This window comes from Lissotriton vulgaris, chromosome 1_2, assembly GCF_964263255.1.
Source record: "Lissotriton vulgaris chromosome 1_2, aLisVul1.2, whole genome shotgun sequence".
Taxonomy (NCBI): Eukaryota; Metazoa; Chordata; class Amphibia; order Caudata; family Salamandridae; genus Lissotriton; species Lissotriton vulgaris.
In genome coordinates, this window is record NC_141686.1 from 286,470,627 (window position 1) to 286,493,159 (window position 22,533).

At 45.7% G+C, this 22,533-nt stretch overlaps 1 protein-coding gene across 1 annotated transcript; it reads left to right on the forward strand.

Moving 5' to 3' along the window:
• The first annotated feature begins 13,048 nt into the window (after positions 1–13,048).
• On the forward strand, positions 13,049–18,501 carry LOC147736512 (uncharacterized). The gene has a single exon (XM_086953252.1). The coding sequence runs from the start codon at positions 13,063–13,065 to the stop codon at positions 13,732–13,734; it is 672 nt and encodes a 223-aa protein (XP_086809378.1). The 5' UTR covers positions 13,049–13,062; the 3' UTR covers positions 13,735–18,501.
• Positions 18,502–22,533: the final 4,032 nt, after the last annotated feature.

Below are 22,533 nucleotides of genomic sequence, written 5' to 3' on the forward strand. Positions count from 1 at the left end.
GACAGCTCGTGTGCATGACAGTACCCAACACACCTTCCCCCCATAAAATGAAAAAAAATAATAAATAAATAAATAATTTAAAAAAAACTATCATCGTAAAATCAATTCATAACAAAATCACTAAACCTAGACGGCAGACGATGTGAGCGAACACACCTAGAATTAACAGCACTGCCGTCAGCTCTGGTATTGTCAGTCTGTTCAGAATGTTCCCCCACGTCCAAAAACACATTACTGTCACATTCATCTTGAACAGAAACAGGGCCCGAGAAAATTGAAACCCTATTGAAATTCCAAACAGAGCCACCTTCAACCCTGACAGCACTCTTGAAGACTTCAATCACTTTTTTAGGGTTAGACCACACAGGAAAGCCTTTACAAACACCTTCTTTTTTTTAATCCGAACGTAATCACCCACTTTTACCGAACAACTGGATGCAGAACCAATTTTCTTCCCCATGGAAAGTTTCATTTTATTTTTGTATAGCTCAACCCTCCGGTGAACAACCTCAAAATCAACCTTCAAAAACTCATCGGATCCACTCATATTCTTTTTCAACCACCAAGGTGCTAACCTGGTACTAGGCTTACGTCCTCTTAAGAGCTCAAAAGGGCTAACTAAAGTTACAGAGTTGGGAGAAGTCCTATATGCCGAAAGCATGGACTGTAATGCATTCTTCCAATTCAACCCCCACTTGATGGAGAGTTGAACAGCTTCTTTGATGACGCGGTTGAAACGTTCAACCTGACCATTGGCTTCAGGATGGAAAACTGCAATTCTCCTATGAGTGATACCACACTTAACCATAAAACTTTCCATTTCTTTACTCACAAATTGAGGACCATTGTCAGTTACGACTTCCTGGGGAATCCCTTCTCTGCAAAAAACCTCGTCCAGGAATTCGATCACTTTCTGAGAAGTGATATCCTTAACCATTTTGACCTCAGGCCATTTAGAATAGTAATCAATTAAAACAATTCCAAAAGACTCCTGCCTAGGCAAACAACTAAAAGGACCAATGATGTCTAAGCCCAATTTACGCCAAGGGCCACTAGGAAAATCAACAGGTTGTGGTTCAGAACATAAAGCTACAGCAGTTTTGTCACTGTTTGAACACGAACGTACAAAACGATCTACACAAACATCAATACCTGGCCACCAAAATGTCTCCTTCACTCGTCTCCTAGTAAAGGAAATACCCAAATGCCAGACAATCACCACGCTCGTGACAGCTCGTGTGCATGACAGTACCCAACAACAGGAGCAGGGACAGAGGGGGCAGATTTCATGGCAAATCTTGGGACAAAGTGTTAGATATTGACCACTTTGAAATATTTCAGGGCACACTTAGGCGACTTAAATGATTTTTCGCGATCCCTTAAACTTTCCTTGGCTCCTCACTTTAATGTTTACAAGTTTTTTACAACCTTTGGGTCTGGGGACTACATGAAAAAAAGTAAAGTCTCTCTCATTTTTCTCGTTTTTAGAGGGAAGAAAAAAATCACTGTCCCTTACTGGGCCCTAAAAAACCTGTAACAAGAGTTTTGGGAAACCGAGTAAATATACAGAGAGAGCGAGGCAAGCCATCATACCAACACGAATTTCTTTGTACAGGGCATACATGTCTACTGATTTAAAATGTGTAAATGGTTCCGTTTAGGGAATTAGATTGTTCTACTGCATGGAATGAATTTTATTGAAATGAATAACTTTTAAAAAACCCTCCTGCAAAATGAGATGGCCCGTTCATACCTTCAGATTGTGATTTGCACTATGTAAATAAACAATATTTATTGTTAAACAGGGGCAACATTGTGCTCTTTCGAGCCGCAGCCCAGTGGGAATTTATTTTTGTGGTTGAAATGATAGCTGAAATGTGGCAGACAATGGAAATGAAGTGAAGCACCGTGATTTGCCCAGGATCACAGAATGTATTCAAGAGGAGAACTCCGGATTTGAGCTAGGGGGAGCGGGGGGGGGGGTTAGGGGGGGGGAATTCTCTGATCACATGGTCTTCTGTTCCGTCAACAAGCTTTGTCTCCTCCTTTCAACAGTTTTATACAGAAGAACAACACTTTGGGGCATATTTATGGGAGGCTTGCATCACATATGCACCACGGAATGTGGTACATGCGTGACGCAAACCTCTAAGTCAGATCTATGAAGCAACGTATAGCCACTTTGCGTGGCTGTGATTGGCCTCATAAATCTGGGGGCGCTACTCTGCCCTGGGTAGGCATTCCATGGGCACTGAGGTGGGTGTTCCCAAGTAACCCCCATGGATTTCCAGACATTCCCAGATTTACAGGGATTGTAAACATGGGAATCCACCAATATCAAGCAGGGCCGGACTGGGAACCCGAAGCAGCCCTGGAAAATTTCTCAGACCGGCCTCTGGGGAAGCACGGCCAGGCCCCAGGAGGCTGGAAACGCGTGCTTACTGCTTTTGTTACTGGGGGCCGATATTGCAGGCCTGCTGCAAAACCGGCCCCCAGTAACAAAACTGGCCCCCACCCTTCCAGCCTCCTGGACAAACGCCCAATGCCCTCTATCGCCAGTCCGGCCCTGCTTCCATAGAGAGGCATAATGAGGAGAAACCTCTTTATTTCTCCTCATTTTTTTATTTTGCAGCAAACATAGAAAGAGGAAAAAGCCTTCTGGGTTCTCCTTCCTGCACAAAAACAATCATTGCATTGTCAATTGTGCCACATAGGTATCGTAGCGCTATATCGCATTCCCTGAGTGTTTGCTTTGCCTTGTTTTGCTTTTGTTTCTGCTGCCATTTTGTTGTTTGTTTGCCTCCCAGCCCGTCCCTCCCCCCCGCTTCCGCCTCCCAGCTGCTCCTCCCTCGCCCCACCCCCCTCCACTATCCACTTATGACAGATGCTATTGCGTGCAGCGTTCACGCGCAGCGGAAGCGCCCCATGCGCGCCGAAGGTGCGCCAAAGGTAAACCCGTCTACGCCCGTCCGCGCCTGGACCGCGCCCAGCGCCAGACCCCCTGGCCCCCGCTAACTCCTCTCCACCCGCATTACGTACGACTCCGCTACCCTCTCAGCACTCAACTCCGGCCGTCTCCCAGACTGCTACCAAGCCGCCCCAGGACACACCCATGGACCCTTCACCTGCCACTCCTGCAAGTTCGACTGCATCAGGACCCACACCAAATCCATAGACTCCAAACAGAGCTCCGACACTAACCACCTGAAGTGCATCCTACTCAACACCCGCTCTGTCCACAGACACGCCATTGAACTTTGGAACCTACTCGACACCACATCGCCGGACGTCACCTTTCTTACAGAAACCTGGATGAACGCCTCATCAGTGCCCGACGTCGCCATAGCCATCCCGGACGGCTACAAGATCATCCGAAAGGACCGCATCAACCAAACAGGAGGAGGAATCGCCATCGTTCATAAGAACACCATCCGCATCACGACCAGTTCCGATGACAACCTCACAACCGCTGAACACCTTCACTTCCAGATTCACACCGACCCTAAGACCACACTCAGAGGCACCCTCATCTATAGACCACCCGGACCCCGCACACAATTCAGCGAAGACATCACTGACTTCATCAGCCCTCACGCCCTCCCCTCCGAGGACTACATCCTACTGGGAGACCTCAACTACCATCTGGAAAAGAACAACGACAGCAACACCACCACCCTTTTGGACAACCTCGCCAATCTCGGACTCAAACAACTTGTTGACACCCCCACCCACTCTGCCGGGCACACGCTCGACCCAATCTTCACCTCCAGCAAGCACATCTCCTTTAATCACACCACAGCTCTCCATTGGACGGACCACAGCTGCGTTCACTTCAACTACAAAAAGACCACGACCCACAACCACCCACAACCAATTCCCCGGGGAAACTGGAATAAAATTACCACCGACCAGCTCTTCACATCGCTTCACCAAAACCCTCCTGCAAAATCATCGGACCCAAACCAAGCAGCCACCAACCTCACACAATGGATCACCCACAGCGCTGACGAATTAACACCCTTGAAAAACCATCAAATCAAGCAAGGTTTAATGATGACCTTAAGAAATCCATGAAGATCTGTCGCACCCTCGAGAAAGCCTGGCGAAAAAACCCAACCACTGACAACCTGACCACCTCAATCCTAAACGTACTACTATTTTGGTATTCACAGAATGCACTTACTACTTTTGGCATTCACAGAATGAACTTACTACTCTTGGTTTTCACAGAAGTTAGGATTTTGTCTTAAGTTTGTCTTAAGACAAACTTAAGACAGACTTAAGACAAACTTAAGACAGACTTAAGTTTGGATTTTGTCTTAAGTCTGTCTTAAGTCGGTCTTAAGTTTGTCTTAAGTCTGTCTTAAGTCTGTCTTAAGTCTGTCTTAAGACTAACTTAAGAAAAAATCCTAACTTCTGTGAATATCAAAAGTAGTAAATTAATTCTGTGAATGCCAAAAGTAGTAAGTGCATTCTGTGAAAACCAAAATAGTAGTAAGTTTAGGATTGAGTCTTAAGTTCATTCTGCGAATCGGGCTCACTGTGTTTACTGTCGAGCATCCATTTAAGGATTCCTAAAGGGGGCTCAGAAACAAAATGGATGCAGCTCTCCAAAGGTGTGCCTCCCAGGGGGCCCTCCTATCTTGGAGTATTGTGGGATGAGCCATGATCTCTTCTCCTCCTATCACGGGTTCAAACAACCTTCTTCCCGAATCTCACCAAAGACCCTGCAGACAGACTGGAAAGAGACACTCCCAGGCACTTCAAGGTAGCGCATGGATGGACTCCAAATCTGTGAAACTGGATCAGCGGGCGGAAAATACATCATCAGTGGATGATGGATACTCTCCATCCGCACACTTCATGTCGTCAGGCCAGACTGTTATTAATTTATTATCTGTCTAGAGCAATTCAGTCTTTTACAATTCTTAAAAGCTGTCTCTCCTTCCTCCCTGTGCTTACAAGATTCTGAGGAGGCACCAATGAGGTGCCATTATCCGGTGAAATCCTTCAGATCCTGTGGGAAATTCGGTTGTTGGTTGGGGGCGGGGGCGGTGGGGACCCTACTGAAACAACAGCCATAATCCTTGTCAGGGTGAACAACAAACAGTCACTAAATTAACCTGTACTTAACACTCTGGTAGTTTGGCACAAAAGGTATAACTTAGAGGCAATTTGTAAAGTATTTATGCAGCACTCAAACAGTAATAAAGTGAAAACACAAAAGCAAGAAAAATCCCACACCAAATTAGAAAAAAATAGAGTAAAATGTAGTACATTATTTGACACCAAAAGGACAACACTCCAATCAGTAGAACCATGAATCCATGAGCAGTAGGGAGAGCTTTACAGGTGGTGGTCACTCTAGAACAAAGAGCAGGCCGGGCATTGTAGACAGCCATTGCTCTAGGCTGAAGATCCTGTCGGGTATTGCGGACGGTCTTTGCTGGAGATTCATATTGGCAGTCATCGTGGGTTGTCAATGCTGAAGCGTGAAGTGCAGGGGCCCAATTCGCAAATGTAATCTGAGACAAAATCCTAAAATTTTGTCTCAATCAAACTTAAGTTTTGGTCTTAAGTTAAACTTAAGACCAAAACTTAAACTTAAGACTAAAAGTTTCTCTCAGTTAAACCTAAGTTTTGGTTTTAAGTTAAACTTAAGACCAAAACTTCAGTTTAACTGAGACAAAATCCTAACTTCACTCCTCCTAAATTCTCTTTGTGAATACCGAAAGTCGTAAAGTTAGGATTTTGTCTCAGATTACTTTTGTGAATTGGGCCACAGATCTCACGTTGCCAGTCATCCCTGGTGGTTGCAGTAACGTGAAGAATCAGGTTTCACCAGAGCTTCATGTTGGCGGTCAGCACGGGTGGCAAGATCTTGAAGTGAACTGGTTCGTTTGCAGTTGGTAAGAACTCAGAACTTTAGAATTTCCTCCTTTCTTCAAGAAGGGGCTCATCTGATGCTACATCAAGGCATCATGCCCTGAGGGCACCTCTTGGGGAACCCGGAGCTCACTCCAGCAGAGGCAAGCAGGGATCAGGCAGTTCCAGTAGCAGGTCCAGGCAGCAGGTCAGATGGGCAGTTGCAGTTAGGGCTCTGGAGCTTGTAATGTCCCAGTAGTTCAGAACAGGAGGCCAGTATGCTGACCCCTGTATTCACTTCAGCCTGGGATGAAGGGTGCAGGTCAAGTCTTCCTTCTCAGCAAGGAGGGCCGGCCTCAAGCAGCGGTCCTTCTTATGTAGTAACCGCAGGTCCAGGAGTGTATTGAAGAGTGGGTCCAGGGCCCCCTTTTTATACCTGGTGCCTTCTTTGAAGTAGTAGAAGCTTCTGGAGTTCCCGCCTATAGAGGTGCCTGGAATTTCCTGCCTCCCTGCCCTTGTCCTCTCTTTCCGCAATTGGGCTAGTGTCAAGTCCTTTGTGTATGAGCTGAGCCAGTGCATTGGATGTGCATGTGTTGTAGGAGGCAACTCCGCCTCCAATCCTGCCAGTTAACACCCAGACCCTCTATTGTATTTAAAATGTTGGAAATTTATTTTTTATTTTTACATTTCCTGGCACTGAAAAACAATTCATTTTTAACCTTATTACATTAAATAAGTGATAACGTTTGCCTGGGAACAGGTAAAAAAATAATGTTTGGTGTCTAAAGAATTGTAATTTAAAATCATCTTTAATGGTAAAGTCAGATTTTAAGTCACAATTCTTAAAATGGCACCTTTGGAAAGTTGGCATTTTATTGTCCTAACCAGTTGGTGCCCGCAGCATGTATCCTGGGTCACTTTACTATATGCAGTTGGCAATTGGCATTTGCGTATTCCTCTAAGACAGTAACACAGAGGTGGACTTAGTGTTGGTGGGATGGTCCATCCTGACAGAATGGGAGGGGAAGAACTGTACACAGACCCACTTGCATTTCAAAGGTGCTGCCTCAACAAACACACAAAGAACTTCACACTAGCCTTTTATGACCCCAGGCCAAGTGGAGCCTGGGCAGGGAGGCAGGAAATTCTAGGACCACCGTAGGTGGAAAACTCGAGAGGGTTCTTCCAATTCAAAGTTGGCACAATGTATACAATAGGATCCCCACATCCACTCTTTAGTTGACTCCTTGACCTGTGGATACTATAGAAGAAGGACTGCCCTGCACCCTGAAGACTGGCCTGCTGCTTGAGGACTGGCCTGCTCTTTGAGAAGGAAGAATGGACCTGCTCCCTTCACCCCAGAGTGACTGCAAGCATCAGGTGGCTGACCTTCTGTTCTGAACTACAGGGACACAAACTCTAGAAGGCTCCCTGCAACTACCCAGCTGACCTACTACAAATGGACCTGCCTGGGCCTGCTGGCCTCTGCTAATGAGGTGTTTCTCCAGGCACTGGGCTCATGGTTGGCATAAGAGTGCAGTAATCAATAAAGTATTCCTGAAATTTTGGGCCTATTACGACCCTGAATAGGCACGGTCATGCCAAGATCTCACTGCATGCGTCAACCGCCAATGTAAAGTTCCGATGGACCTAACTATTTGTTCTACAGTTATCGCCAGCAACGACCAGCAACATAAGATCTACACGTTGCACAACAGCATTGACAGCCTGTGACCAGTAGCGGTTACTGGTGGGAGTGCTACCGGGCAGTGACAGGGGGTGGGTGAGGGGTAGTAAACACCGGACTATGGATGAATGCAGGTAAGTTGACAAACCAATTAAACGTATTTTGTTGCCTGCGCTGCATTTGGCGATGCTGCGCGCGCAACGGAATTCGTTTATTGATTTGTCAACTTATCTGTATTCATCCATATTTGGTGTCAAATAATTTAGCACATTTTACTCTATTTTTCTAAATTGGTGTGGGATTTTTCTAGTGTTATGTATTCTTGTTATTATCGCTTGTGTGCTGCATACTTTACACATTGACTGATTTTGTGCCAAGCTACTCGCGGGTTAATTTAGTGACTTTTGTGGCTCACCCTGACAGGGATTGTTGTTGTTTGCTTTGTTTGCTTGTTTCACCCCTAAACCAAAAACCTTGGGGCATATGTACAAGGAGTTAACGACGCCGTAGCGTCAACTTTTTTACGTTACGCTGCCTTTTTTTATCGCTGTATTTACAAGTTGCAGCTAACCGCAGTTAGCAGCAGTTTTCCGGAGTAAAGGTGCAATTTCGGATCGCCAGTTCTGTTAGCGAGACTTAATGAAAATGAGATGCAAGGTAGGCATTCCTGTGCAAGAACAGCTGCTAACCTCAGTTTGCGATATTTACAAGGAATTCCTTGTATGGTGCAAAACCAAAAAAACTGCCTCTAACTCCAGTTAGAGGCAGTTTTTTAAGACCAGAAAATAGCTGGTCTTACAAATGGTGCAAACACTTGGGGCCTAATTTCAGAAGGTTTTGGTGCTGGACAGCTCTGCAATGAATGTTGCTGAGCTGCCCTGCGACAAAACTACAGGGCGGGAGTGCGCACCATCAATAAGATAGGGAGCATTCCTGGGCCTCATTCATGAAAAGTGTTGCATCACTGCAACAAAACAGCGTCACAAAACTTTTCACTAAGCCCTTCTTGCAACACGATGGATGCGCTGTATTTACTGTACAGCGCTCCATGTCACAATTAATGACAGATACGTTTGGAATCCTGACGTTATCTGTCAGCACAAAAGTCACACATTGCTGCAGTTGTGGCACAAGCATGACGCAACTCCAGAAATGCATGGGGCCAGCCTATCCCTGTGGCACTGCATCACCCTTATGCTTGCCATGATGCAGGCATAAGGTGCATTAGCGTCCTAGTGAAATCTGATGGATTTCACTGCGCCACTCCTAAGAGGCTTTGTCGCATAGAAACGCCCACCCTGCATACATCATACCTGATGCAGGTATAATGTGGCACTGATTGGTGTTGTGGCTCCATAACTTCTTGAGACGTCTGCAGGGCATCTGGACTAGTGGAGGGCGGGAGTGAATCAGTTGGCCGTCTTGGAGTGTTGTTTGCATGGTCTTTTCTTGAGGGGTGCCAGGGTGTTGGCACAGTTAGAGATCCATTGGTGGAGGTTGCGCACTGCGGTGTTAGCCTCTGTAAGCGTTGGTGGAGTGGTGGTGCTGAGGGAGTTGACGAGAAGTCCTTTGGTGGCCTTGATCCAGCTGCGATGGGGAGGCAACGATGGCGATGGTGTACGGTGGGCGTGCTGAAGGCGTGATGTAAACAATGATGGTCGGTACACGAGAGTCCTGTGGTGTGGCTGTAGTTGAAGTCCGCCTAGTGGAGAAGACGGACTCGGACGTGTGTCAGGCTATGTTGGTTGGTGTGGTGACTAGCCGCTTGAGTCCGATGTTGGCGATGTTCCCCAGGAGGGGGGTGGTGTTCTGGTCACATGGGTTTTCCAGGTGGAACTTGAGGTCTCTGAGTAGGATGTAGTTGGTGGATGGGAGAGCCTGGGGTGATATAAGGTCTACAATTGCATCAGTAAATGGGGAGTCATGGCCCGGGGGCTTGTAAATGAGGGTGCCACGGATGGCGGTGTTGGTCCGGATCTGGAGGAGAAGTGTTCCATAGTCACAGTCGGATATTTAGAGTGCATAGTCAGTGAGAGTGAGCCTTTCATAGACAATGGCAATGCCTCGTCCTGGCCGCTCGGGGTGGTAAGTGCGGGTGAATTTGTAGCCGTCATGAATGGTGATGGCGAAGTCTGGTCCGGAGCAGGGGTTGGTCCAGGTTTTTGTGAAGAAGGCGATGTCTGAAGAGGTGGCATCGAGAAGGTCCCATATTCCTCTTGCGTGTTTGTAGAGGGACCGCATCCTGAGGAGGATGCAGTTGAGCCAGTCGACTGGGCGGAAGGAGATGCTGGTGTGCTGATGTGGTAGAAGGTGCGTTTGCAGTTTCGACAGGAGCAGGGTGCAAGAGAATCCTACAGTGTTGCTAGATGGCAGGTGGTGTGGCATCCAGGAATGATGGTGAGGAGGGTGCTGGCGTCGTAGCGGTGGAGTGTCTGAGAAGAAGGGTCCTTGTTCTGGGCGCGGTCCAGGGGCGGACAGACACAGACAGGCTTGCCTTTGGCGCACCTGTGGTATGCCCGCTGTGCATGGCCGCAAGGCAGCTGCCATTAATGTAGTGCTGCGGGGAGACTGGACAGCTGGGAGGTGCAAAAGGTGAGAAAGGACACTGGAGTGGGCTGGGCCCTTACCTCGAGCCCGGGTCCCGCGTCTTCTGTGCTCCTGCTCTTCTGAGTCTGCTTCCAGGAACAGGAAGCAGGCAGCCAGGCTCCCTCCCCTAAGCCAATCAAAACGCTGCAATGCAGTGTTGTGATTGTTCCTGAGTGCCGTGCCAAGGCATTCAGCCAGGGGCTGGAGTTGTGGGCATGTTCTCCATGCAGGCTGTAATGCAGCCTTCATTGCAAACAGAGATGGGAGCATGTCTGCTTTGAGTGGCCTGAGAGGGCCTACCAAACAGTCGTTGCACGCTTAAGTGGGCCTACCACTCCGGCCCTGACCTGCTCCATGGGTTGAGCAGCCCCACCCACCCTACAGCCCGTAAAAGGAAACATAGCAGGAGTACAACGGAAACTTATCATCAAGTTATGTTTCCTCTTCTTGTCCACGCTCTTCCGCCATAGTGGATGAGGTGCCACTGGCGGGTGCGTCACCCACAGGTGCTAGACCAGGGCCCCACTCGACCCCCGGGCCTCCTCTGCTACACGTTCCACCTTCTCCTCACCTGGACATTGACACCGTGGCTTTGTCTGCTGCACTCTCTCCAAATCTGTGACTCAGCCAGCAGGAGCCTCAGCCAGGTGACAGTTCGAAAGCCAGGGTACAGCAGTCGCCGCCAAGTCCACTGGGGAACCTCCAGATACAGGTGATGCAACAGGGCCCCCTTAGTTGCAGTGCTCCCGCCACACAAGTTCGGTGCAGCTCATGGGCCTCGCCCTCCACAGCGTTCGGCTAGCACAACATCCTCTGGCCTGTGATGCAGAGAGGAGCAGCCCACCATTGGTAATCTCCTCCGTGCATCTCGGTGTAGTGGTGGTGCGTGGTATGCGATGCAGACCTTGCTACGTTGGTGCGCAGGTACGCCTCTACCGTTCACAGCTCCAAGGAGCACCAGGCAGTCTTCTCACACAGGTCAGCAACGTGTCTCTATGCGACCTGGCAGACGTAACCGCCAGGTAAGGCCGATCGCTGACGCCTCAATGTCTATCACCACAGCCCTGCAACTCCACAGCACCTCTGCATCGCACTCCAGGGCCCAGACACAGGCCCACAGAGGCATCCAGGCCCCGGGGACTGTTCGCGCTTTCAAGGTTTTGGATGCCATGGTGTTGGAAGGAGTGTGCAATGTTAAGTGATGCATCACTGGTTTTGCCCAGCGATGCACCTCTTTTCATGACTGTAGACCTGGATTTCCTCTTCCCTAAGGACTCTGACTGGTTATCCTGGGGGGCACCCAAAAACTAACGTGTGCTAAAATGCTGGGGCAGCCTTGTAAATATCACAATGTGAACATAAGCGATATTTGCAAGGAAGTCCATCCGGGGTACGCCCAGTGACGCCCACTTTGCATCTCATTAGAGATGCAAAGGGAGGCGTTGGGAAAAACGGTGCTAACATGCGATTGTGCATGTTAGCACCCTCTTGTAAATAGGGCGATAATTTTATCTCCGCTTTTTTGGCTTTTAAGCCAAAAAGCGGAGATAAAGCCTTCATAAATATGCCCCAAAGATCTTACATCATAATTTATACATGATCAATTGTTAGCCACATGCAACTCCGAAGAGGTTCAAGAACATTTGCTTACCTGTAAAATCTCCGCTTTAGACTAAGCAGTAGATATTGCCGAAAGCATAGAGAAATCATAAGACAATGCTAACCAAATGGAAGCTCTCTTGTCTATCATGACTGTGGCCAGTGCACCAGATTCTCAAACACAACAGCATCAAAACGCCAGATTACAGTGAGGTAAAGCCACATCACCTAATAAGCAATTTAGAAGACGTGTGTGCTGCACGTATCGATCACCCTCATGTGTCAAATGCAAAAATATGTCCTGCCGTGGGGCAGAAGCTTTGAAAGTGAGCAAAATCGGTCAATTTGGAAATCACTGTCACCAAAATTGTGGTATGGAGGATTTCCATGCCAGAGTAGCATGAACGGGGTATTTATTTAGAAGGAGGCAGGAAAAAATGGAAGACTTATCTGACACTCAACTAACAAGAGGTAGATTCCAAAAAAGAATTCCCAGTACCAATCTTGGCCCTGATGAGGACCTTCCGTAGCAATACCACATCTGTCTTAGGATCCAGGACAATAACTTAGGAGCTGTCCCGCCATCCGGATTCCTCCCGCTACATATCAGATGGGGATGAAGCTGGCATCAGGACAGTTATCCAACCCCCACTGCCTGGAGTGAATGATCCATTTAAATCCACTTGGTGAAAGGACCACTGTGAGATTGCCCTTGCCAACTTACAAATTGTCTGTACCTTGGTATCCGTATCATGCCCCATTTGAGCTTCGGATCCCGTGCACACTCAATTCAGTTGACAGTGTAATGAATGGGATTTGGAAATTTGATCTTGCGTCAAATACAAGGGACCCGATTCACAGAACTAACTTAAGACAAAATCCTAAATTTACAACTTTTGGTATTCACAGAAGTTAGGATTTTGTCTTAAGGCAGACTTAAGACAAAATCCTAACTTAAGTCTGTCTTAAGTCTGTCTTAAGAGAAACTTAAGACAAAATCCTAACTTCTGTGAATACCAAAAGTAGTAAGTTTACGATTTTGTCCTAAGTTAGTTCTGTGAATCGGGCCCAAGAAGAGCACTCTACTGGATCCCTTTGTCTGCTAGGGTCATTGAAGAACATGCCATTGCTCTAGTTATGTAAGCTGTGCTCAAAATATTAACATAACGTAACAAAGATTTACCATATTGGTTATCCTGTGAATACCTAGAGCATGAGTGCCGTACTGAGTGAGTATGACAGCAGTGAGATATGTAACTCACAACGCCAGCTGTGTCTGACTGATATCTCTCTTCTCTTTCTCACAGAGACGCTAAAGCCTCTCCATGGCGCGCACCAACCTCTGGCAGCTCTGGTGGCCCCTCTTCATCGTTCCTTCCGTCTCTGGGTCAAATGCTGAGACCGCATCTGAACTGACCACTGTACTGATCCTGCTATTCGTCTTGCTGTTGCTGCTTATTGTCCTTGTGTTCAGTTGGCACAGGCTGAACCTTGACACTGACAACAAGTATCACCCTCGTCGACTGTGCCATGGAGGCAGCGATGAAGAAGATGACCGAGGACCCATGGCATCGCTTGCCGGAGCTGCAGCTGACAGGTGGCGGGTCATTCGTAACCGAGTGATGGGGGGCTCATCTGACCAGCTCAGCCAGCCTGAGGATGGCATGGAGCAGGAGCCGACAGGACCCCCAGAGGATGGAGACATGGAAAGCAACGAGGAGAACGATTACCATCAGGATCGCACCAGCGAGTTAGATGATGAGACGGATGGCAACGATGATGATGATGATGATGATGATGATTACTCAAGCATGGGAGCAGCTCAGCCAACGACGAAGAAAGAGATGGATGCTTCTGACCTGCCTTCTGAGAGAAGATCGACCAACAGCCAAGCAGTGGACACCCTAGAGACCCTGCTGCCCAACTTGTCCGGCTCTGCCGTCTGGCAGGACGAAGGCCCAGAGGGCAGCGTCAGTGTACATGTCACCGCACTGTAACAGGTACTGGGGCACAAGATAAACAGAGAAACCATTTCCAACATGAACTTCCTGCCATCTTGAATTACTGCGAATAGATAAAACATTGATACTTCAAGACCAACGCCTTGAACAAAACCTCTTTTCATCCTCTCTAACATTGCACAAGGTGTACAACTCGACACATCTCGAACCACAGAACTATGGGAACTAAAGGTGGGACATACCGATAATCCTGTGGGACATACTGTTGATATTAAAGGACATATGAATGATCCTGTCAGACACACTGTTGATCCAATGGGACATATCAATGATCCTGTGAGGCATACTGATGATCCCATGGCACAAACCTAGGATCCTGTGAGACTGACTAATGATCCTGAGGGACATACTGTTGATCCTACAGGACATAATAATGATCCTGTGGGAGGGACCGATAATCCAGTGAGACATACCAATGATCCTGTGAGACATACCAATGATCCTGTGAGACATACCAATGATCCTGTAGGACATACAGATGGTCCTGTAGTTAGTGATACTGATGATCCAGTGAGACAGATCAATGATCCTGTGGCACACACTGTTGATCCGATGGGACATATCAATGATCCTGTGGGACATACCGATGGCCCTTAAGCACAAAACCGTTGATCCTGTGAGACGTACCGATGATCATGTAGGACATTACAATGGTCCTGTATAACATACCAATGATAGTGTAAGACATATAGATGATCCAGTGAGACATACCAGCAATCCTGTAGGACATGCCAATGGTCCTGTAGTACATACTGATGATCCTGTGGGACAAACCGATGATCCGATGGGGCATGGCAATCATACTGCGGGAGATACCAATGGTCCTGTAGGACATACAATGATCCTGTAGGGCATATCAATGATCCTGTGGGACATTCCGATGATCCTGAGGGACATACTGATGACTCTGTGGGACATACAGATGATCCTGTGGGACATACAGATGATCCTGTGGGATATACAGATCCTGTGGCACACACAGTATGTCTTGTAGGACATAGCAATGGTCTTGTGGGACATACAGATGATCCTGCGGGACATACAGATGGTCCTGTGGGTCATACAGATGGTCTTGTGAGACATACCATTGAGCCTGTGGACATACCATTGAGCCTGTGGGATGTACCGATCATCTCAAAGTTTCTAAAGCAAGAGAGACAGTTAAGGACATCATAATACTGAAGTTGACTTTGATCTCTTTTTCCTTCCATTGAATGTCCACTGTTTGCACACACCTGGATGTTTATTAACACCTTAGCTGCGTGTAAATATCCCTCCCCAGTGCTGCGCTGTCCATTGGTAGTAGTGCTGAATGGACGTCCAATGGACGTGCGCAGCACTGGGGAGGTAGCGCTGCTGACGACCGTTGGCCGTCAGCAGCACTTAAGAGGTTAAGATGCTGACCACGGTGTGGCGCTATTCACCGTACCAGGTTTACACTCACCAATTTTAGGAGTTGTTTACTGTTGGATCTTGATAAAGAAGTCTAGAGCTGCTGACGTATCATTTGCCTCTCTACATCCAGTTCTTATGTGGTCAGAGCCTGGCATCACCAAGGTCCACAGTGTGAGTTGTACAAAGACCCCATCCTCTTCCACCTCCCCCCAAAGTCCAGGTAAAAAGTGGTGATAGCAGCAACTTGGCCTTTGTCAGCAAGGTTAGGTCTATAGGGCCAGATTCACATAACTAACTTAAGAAAAAATCCTAAACTTACTACTTTTGGTATTCACAGAAGTTAGGATTTTGTCTTAAGTTTGTCTTAAGACAGACTTAAGACAAAATCCTAACTTAAGTCTGTCTTAAGTCTGTCTTAAGACAAACTTAAGACAAAATTCTAACTTCTGTGAATACCAAAAGTAATACGTTTAGGATTTTGTCTTAAGTTAGTTCTGTGAATCGGGCCCATAGTATGCAAGATGCAAGCCGGTCCACCCTGAGCAGACAACCAGTTACGTGACTCACTAGAAAACAGGGTGTAAAAGCCGCTTTGTACCGAGCACTGGAAATATGTAAGGACGTCAAACAAGACGCCAGCTCAGGTGGGGTGAGGGCAGAGGGGTGAGATGGACACTAGGAACTGGACGACAGCATGCTGCTCACCATGTGAGAATAGTTTTTGAAGACAGCTGACTCGTGTGAGGGCCATCACATAGAAGCAATGGATTCTGGGGCCTTCTGGGCTATTATGCCACGATGACCTCCTGTGCAGAGGTGATAGGTCATCGCTTCCTTTTCACCGGGTATGTGTAGGCTTCCATCGTAGCTTCTGGTGTTCAACCGTTGTGTTACCAATGTTAGCTCCCATTTGCTTGTGATATAAAAAGAAAAAGAGAATATTTGATTTGTTTAGATTTTGCCATTTTCGTTATTACTTCCTTTTAGGAAGCAGAAAATGGCTGACCTTATTGTAATTAGTTTCTGTTTCATTGACATTTGTTTTCTTTAAGCGTAGCTTTCATTGCTATTGATGCTTAATATATTGGTACATAAAAGTAGACGGGCTGTAAGGATTTCCAAAGGAATGTCCTTTTCTCTTTCATCACTTTAGTGCTTGGCGAGGAGCCGAGTGTAATTATGGAACTATTAGCATATTGCATTTTGTCATGTCACTGGGGAATTATATTAAAATAGTGTAGTACTCCAAACGGCCATGTTAGAGTCAGGCAATTAAAAGAGTCTAGTCCTCACAACGGCCATGTTAGAGTCAGGCAACTAAAAGAGTCTAGTCCTCGCAACGGCCATGTTAGAAGAGTTAGGCACGACTGTGACTTACTGAAAGAAGGGTCAGATTATATTTACTTTTATTTTCTAAATACTAATAACAGGACCGCAAAAGCAAGGTGCATCCTTTATTGAAAGGAATGATGGCGGCAAAATGTATTATGGAGTTCAATGACAATCTTCTCCAAATCTAGAAGCAATTCCAACCTTGAAAACGCATGGGTCATTTTGAATTAAAACTTTTTACAAAGATAATTGGCAGATTTATTTGTTAATTACAGAGATCCCTCTGGCCTCAATGAATAGCACATATGATTACACATGTTGTAACGTCTCAGCATAGCAAAAAAAAGGTATTCACAAAAGGTTTCTAGAAATATTGCTGAAAACCTGCGATTAGTGCAGCTTTTCAGGCTTACTTCTAGAAAGGTTTTAGCTCTTCAGAAAGTCATAAATCTACAGATCTGAGGGTGCAAATTTGCATCTTTGTGATTGAAGCCCACAGCATCAGATTTCTTTATATTTGATTACAGATCCAAGCATTGCTTATGGGTTAGGATCTGGGGGCCCGATTTACAGAATGAATTTAAGACTCAGTCCTAAACTTACTACTTTTGGTATTCACAGAAGTTAGGATTTTGTCTTAAGTCTGTCTTAAGTCTGTTTTAAGAATAACTTAAGACAAAATCCTAACTTCTGTGAATACCAAAAGTAGTAAGTTCATTCTGTGAATGCCAAAAGTAGTAAGTGCATTCTGTGAATACCAAAATAGTAGTAAGTTTAGGATTGAGTCTTAGGTTCATTCTGTGAATCGGGCCCGAACAGTTTAAACCCTTACGTATGGAATTTTGTGCTGTAGGAGCTGACAGTGAGCAAAACAGCCAGGCCGTATTTATCATAGGGTTGCATCGCTTTTGCACCATGCAACGGTGCAAAAGCGACACAACCCTTAACATGCAATTTGTAAAGCCACACAAGACCCTGAGTGGCTTGATAAATCCAGAGTGACGCAGCGCATATCGCGGCCTTGCGTTACTCTACCCAGGGAGGCGTTCCACGGGAGGTGCGCGGGTGTTCCCGTGCAAAAACCATGGATGTTGACGCATTCCCAGATTTACCAGATGTCGTAGACCTGGAAATGCGCCCGAACTGCTACGCCCCCCCTGGTGAGGCGTGGCGAAGAGAAATATATTTATTTCTCCTCGTTTTTTTCTTTCTCTGTGTGCTGAAGAGGAGAATGCCTCACCGGATTGTTGTAATGCAGGAATGAGCCCCTTTTGCCACAAATCAATCTTGCTAATAGCGCAGGCACCCTTGCACCATGGTGCAGGAGGGCCTGTGTTGGTGTTACGCAGCACATTACGTGACAGCGCTGGGAAAAGGCAGGGATGCACGGTGGTATGCTAAATATAGCACATTCCTGCCCTTTCCATGTGATGCAGTGCAGCGTAGCATGGTGTCTCACTGCGCTGCGGCACATAGTGATAAATATTCCCCCCAATGGCTTAATGTATATAGAAGTCGTAGCTGCCAGGAGGCATTTCATATTTACTGAGAACAGTATGAAAACAGCTTACTGTTACCACGTGCAGGCAGGCTGTGACCCTTTTGTATCAATGTGTGTTAAAGTGACACAATAGCGATAAAGTTCTTCTACCGCATGTGCTGCATCATTTTTCCTTTTCCACACAATTTAGTCTAACTTGCCACATAAACTGGTCCTTCTTCACCACCTAAGCACAGTGGTCCCTAATGTATAACTAGTACAATTTTCAGTTCACTTGCAATGATAGGTTTCAAATTGTAAGTCCAGATTCCATTTTGCGGAACGCCCAGTTCTTTGCCCAGATGCGTAGCAGTTTTGTTGTATATATTAGGTACTTGTTTTTAAATGAAAGCTTGATGTTATTTCGACCAAAGACCTTTTTAAGTTTTACTATTTCTTTAAAAAGTTCTGTCTCTGCAACCCTGCATAGTGCAATGTTTTTAGATATATGGGTTTGAATTGTTGTATGAAGGACTATGGGCCCGATTCACAGAATGAATTTAAGACTCAATCCTAAACTTGCTACTAGTTTGGTATTCACAGAATGCACTTACTACTTTTGGTATTCACAGAAGATAGGATTTTGTCTTAAGTTTGTCTTAAGACAGACTTAAGACAACATCCCAACTTCTGTGAATGCCAAAAGTAGTAAGTGCATTCTGTGAATACCAAAATAGTAGTAAGTTTAGGATTGAGTCTTAAATTCATTCTGTGAATCGGGCCCTCTATGTCTACTAAAGACACAGGGCCCGATTCACAGAATGAACTTAAGACTCAATCCTAAACTTACTACTATTTTGGTATTCACAGAATGCACTTACTACTTTTGGCATTCACAGAAGTTAGGATGTTGTCTTAAGTCTGTCTTAAGTCTGTCTAAAGTCTGTCTTAAGTCTGTCTTAAGACAAATTTAATACAAAATCCTAACTTCTGTGAATACCAAAAGTAGTAAGTTCATTCTGTGAATGCCAAAAATAGTAAGTTCATTCTGTGAATGCCAAAAGTAGTAAGTGCATTCTGTGAATACCAAAATAGTAGTAAGTTTAGGATTGAGTGTTAAATTCATTCTGTGAATCGGACCCATAGGGCCCGATTCACAGAATTAACTTAAGACAAAGTCCTAAACTTACTAATTTTGGTATTCACAGAAGTTAGGATTTTGTCTTAAGTTTGACTTTAAGACAGACTTAAGACAGACTTAAGACAGACTTAAGTTAGGATTTTGTCTTAAGTCTGTCTTAAGACAAACTTAAGACAAAATCCTAACTTCTGTGAATACCAAAAGTAGTAAGTTTAGGATTTTGTCTTAAGTTAGTTCTGTGAATCGGGCCCCTAGAAAACAGACTGACACTTTTTGTTACCCAGTTTTGTCTCAGTTTCCAGTGTGTGTTGCATAGGCACACAGGATTAACAGATGCCAAGGCTCATGAGCTGTTTCAGGATATACTGATTGCACTTCCTAAACGTCATAAGTTAACGGTGTTTGTGAAACACAGTGCAAACTTGAGTCATTTATGTTTTTTTTAAATATTTTCAAAAGCTTCTCTGGAATCATGTTTTTGATCCTGACATTATTTGAATCTATTTCTGCTTTATTTCCATAATGATAAGACGGGCTAAAAGAACAAAATGTTCCTTTCACTTTAAATATTGTTTGTATGTTATTAAACTGATTTTCATTTTTGAATTTCTGTCCTTGTTTGTGCTGTTTTCAACAAACTTGTAGGTGTGCCATTTATTTTGTGGGATTTCTACAAATGCGAAGATCTGAAGGGACTCTGGGGCATATGTACAAAGAAATTACACAGTGCAGCGCTGCAAACACATCAGCTGCACTGCGCCATCGCAGGCACCCTTTCACCATGGTGCAAGGCTGTCTGCGTTGCAGGGATGATTTTTAATGTGCTGGAAGGGGCACGGTCCTGCACATATACAATTTGTAATAGCGATTTGCTCATTCTATATGTGCTCGTAAATATGAAGAAGGGCATTGCGCCACCGGAGCATCGCAATAAGTGATGCTCCGGTGGTGCAAGCCCCTTGTTAATATGCCTTGAATGGGACCATCACAAGGGGAGAGCAACTGGAGTCCGGTGCCCCAGTCTCTGCAGCTTTTGTGGTCTTGCACTCCTGTTACAAATTAATTAAAATAATAAACAAACATTGCAGAGCCAACAGGACAAAACAGTCGTTTTGACCTATTGGTTTTCTCAAAAATAAAAAAAATACAAAGAAAATAAAACGCAATGATGTGTAGATGCTGGTGCATGCATATGTATCATGACGCAATGACAGTCAAGCGTGAGACGTACGCATGTGCATCCATCACCACACATACACACATACAGCATTACACAGCAAGTATTTTCTTCATTTTTATTTACCGTTCCAAGATATTGGATGCCACTTGGAGCAATAAATAAAACATTTTTTATTTAAGCTTGCAAGAAATGAGTGGTCTGGGCAGAAAAAACAGATGCTATGCCCCCTCCCCTCAAAAAAATGAAAATTGAAAAAGGGTTTTAAGGACCATGACAGGAAGAGTGGGAGCAATGGAGGAGTTTGTATTAAAAAAGAATCATTAAATAAGAAAATAAACAGAGTAGGGGAACAATGATGTCCATTGATGGGGTTTGGGGAAGGAGGGAGCAAGACCAAGCTCATTTGAGGAAGGAAGCCGCAAACAGAGTAAAGATCATGGGGCATATCATCAAGGACCGGCGATAATTATCGCTAAGCGCACTTAGCGCAAGGATAATTATCGCCGGGTAACGTGGAATAGTATCGCTGAGATAGCGTGCTATTAGCAACGTTTATCTCAAAAGCGATAACATTTCAAGCGCTAACTGCCAAGTGTGAGATTATCGCTGGAAATCCAGCGATAATCTCACAAAGTTTGGCAATAGCTTGATGATAGGGCAAGGCATACTTAGCCATGATATCCACCTTCCATAGGATATCATGGGTAAGTCAGTCTCGAAACAGGCGTAAGGAAAGTAGTGTTAGCAGAGGTTATCGTTACTTTGCTTGTCGCTCTGCAGGTTAGCCAGCCCCTTGTTAATTGGAGAAATGTCGCTTAGCGAAATGTCTCCAGTTATGTCAGGACAGGAAGGCCCACTTTGCATCTCATTAGAGATGTAAAGCTGGGCGTTCAGTAAACAGGCGCTGATGCAAGGTTTCACGCGACAGCGTGACCTTGCTGATTAGGCGATAAAATTGGATTGCGCTGCGATGTTGTCGCATGTGCAGAACAGCTTAATGGGTGACCAATTGTTCATATCTGGTAGAGTTACCATGTGCTAAAAAGTCCCAAGGCGTAGACGGGATAAAAGCATTCAGTGATACGGGCTGGGATCAACATTTAGGTACATTTGCAAGCCTTCGTTGGGGGTAATTTCCTGAAAGTTTAAGATGGTTTGTTTGTGCTTTTCAGAGTTCCATCTCAAAGTTTCCAAATAGGTGGTTAAAGTTTTTTTGAAAACTGATCTTGGTACATCCTCCAAGGTTCTCGGGTTTACATAATATTCTGGGTGGCCTATCTCGGTAAGTAAAGTTCCTACGTACGACAGCCATCTGAGATTTGCAACCCCGTCTAGTGCCAGACAGTCTTCCAGAAGGTCCCTGTTAAATCTGGCTTCACTTGTAGTCCAAACCTTATGCCATAAAAGAATAGGGGCCATCTTAATTATGTCATTCAGGTGCTTGACTCTTATCTCGATGTGCGTCATGAAAGAGGATGTGGATTTTGGTACGCCCAGAAGGTAAGTAATAAATTGATTCTCACAGCCCTGTAGGGAGTGATCCTTCTCGATACCCCAAAGTCCCGCCCCGTAGGTGGCTGTGGACACACACTTCGCCCGATATATCTGAGTCAGCTCTTTGGTTGGTTTGCCGCCCACTCTGTTGGAAAAAGCGCGTTGAGCGCCTATAGTGCGAATAAAAGCCAGTTTCCTAGCTTCAATTGCCTGTTTCCAACGGCACCACCTGTCAAACAGTACACCTAGGTAGCAGAACTTATCTACAGTGGCTATATTCTGTTTGTCCAGGGATACGTTACAGGGAGCCCTCCTGCGCTTATTGGTGCATGGCATAGTATATGTTTTTGAAATATTCACTTTAAGTCCTCTATCCTGCATATAACCTGCAAATTTTGTCACCGCCCTCTGCAGTCCCACTTGAGTCTGGGACATTATGGCCGCATCGTCGGCGTACAGGAGGATTGGCACCGGTAGGCCTTTCACAGTGGGGTAACCGTTCTGGAAGAGAGAAAGGTATTGGCCCACTGAGTTTATGTAATAAGTAAATAGCCTTGGGGCCAGAATACACCCTTGTCTAACCCCTCTTGAGAGGGCGAATTTGTCGGTACATTCCCCCTGCTTGCCATATCTTACTCTTGCCCCGCAGTTGTGGTACAGCTCTCTAATAAAGGTGATTATACGGGCGTCAATACCCACCTCGTCCAGCGTCGACCATAAAAGCATGTGGTCCACGCAATCAAAAGCAGAACT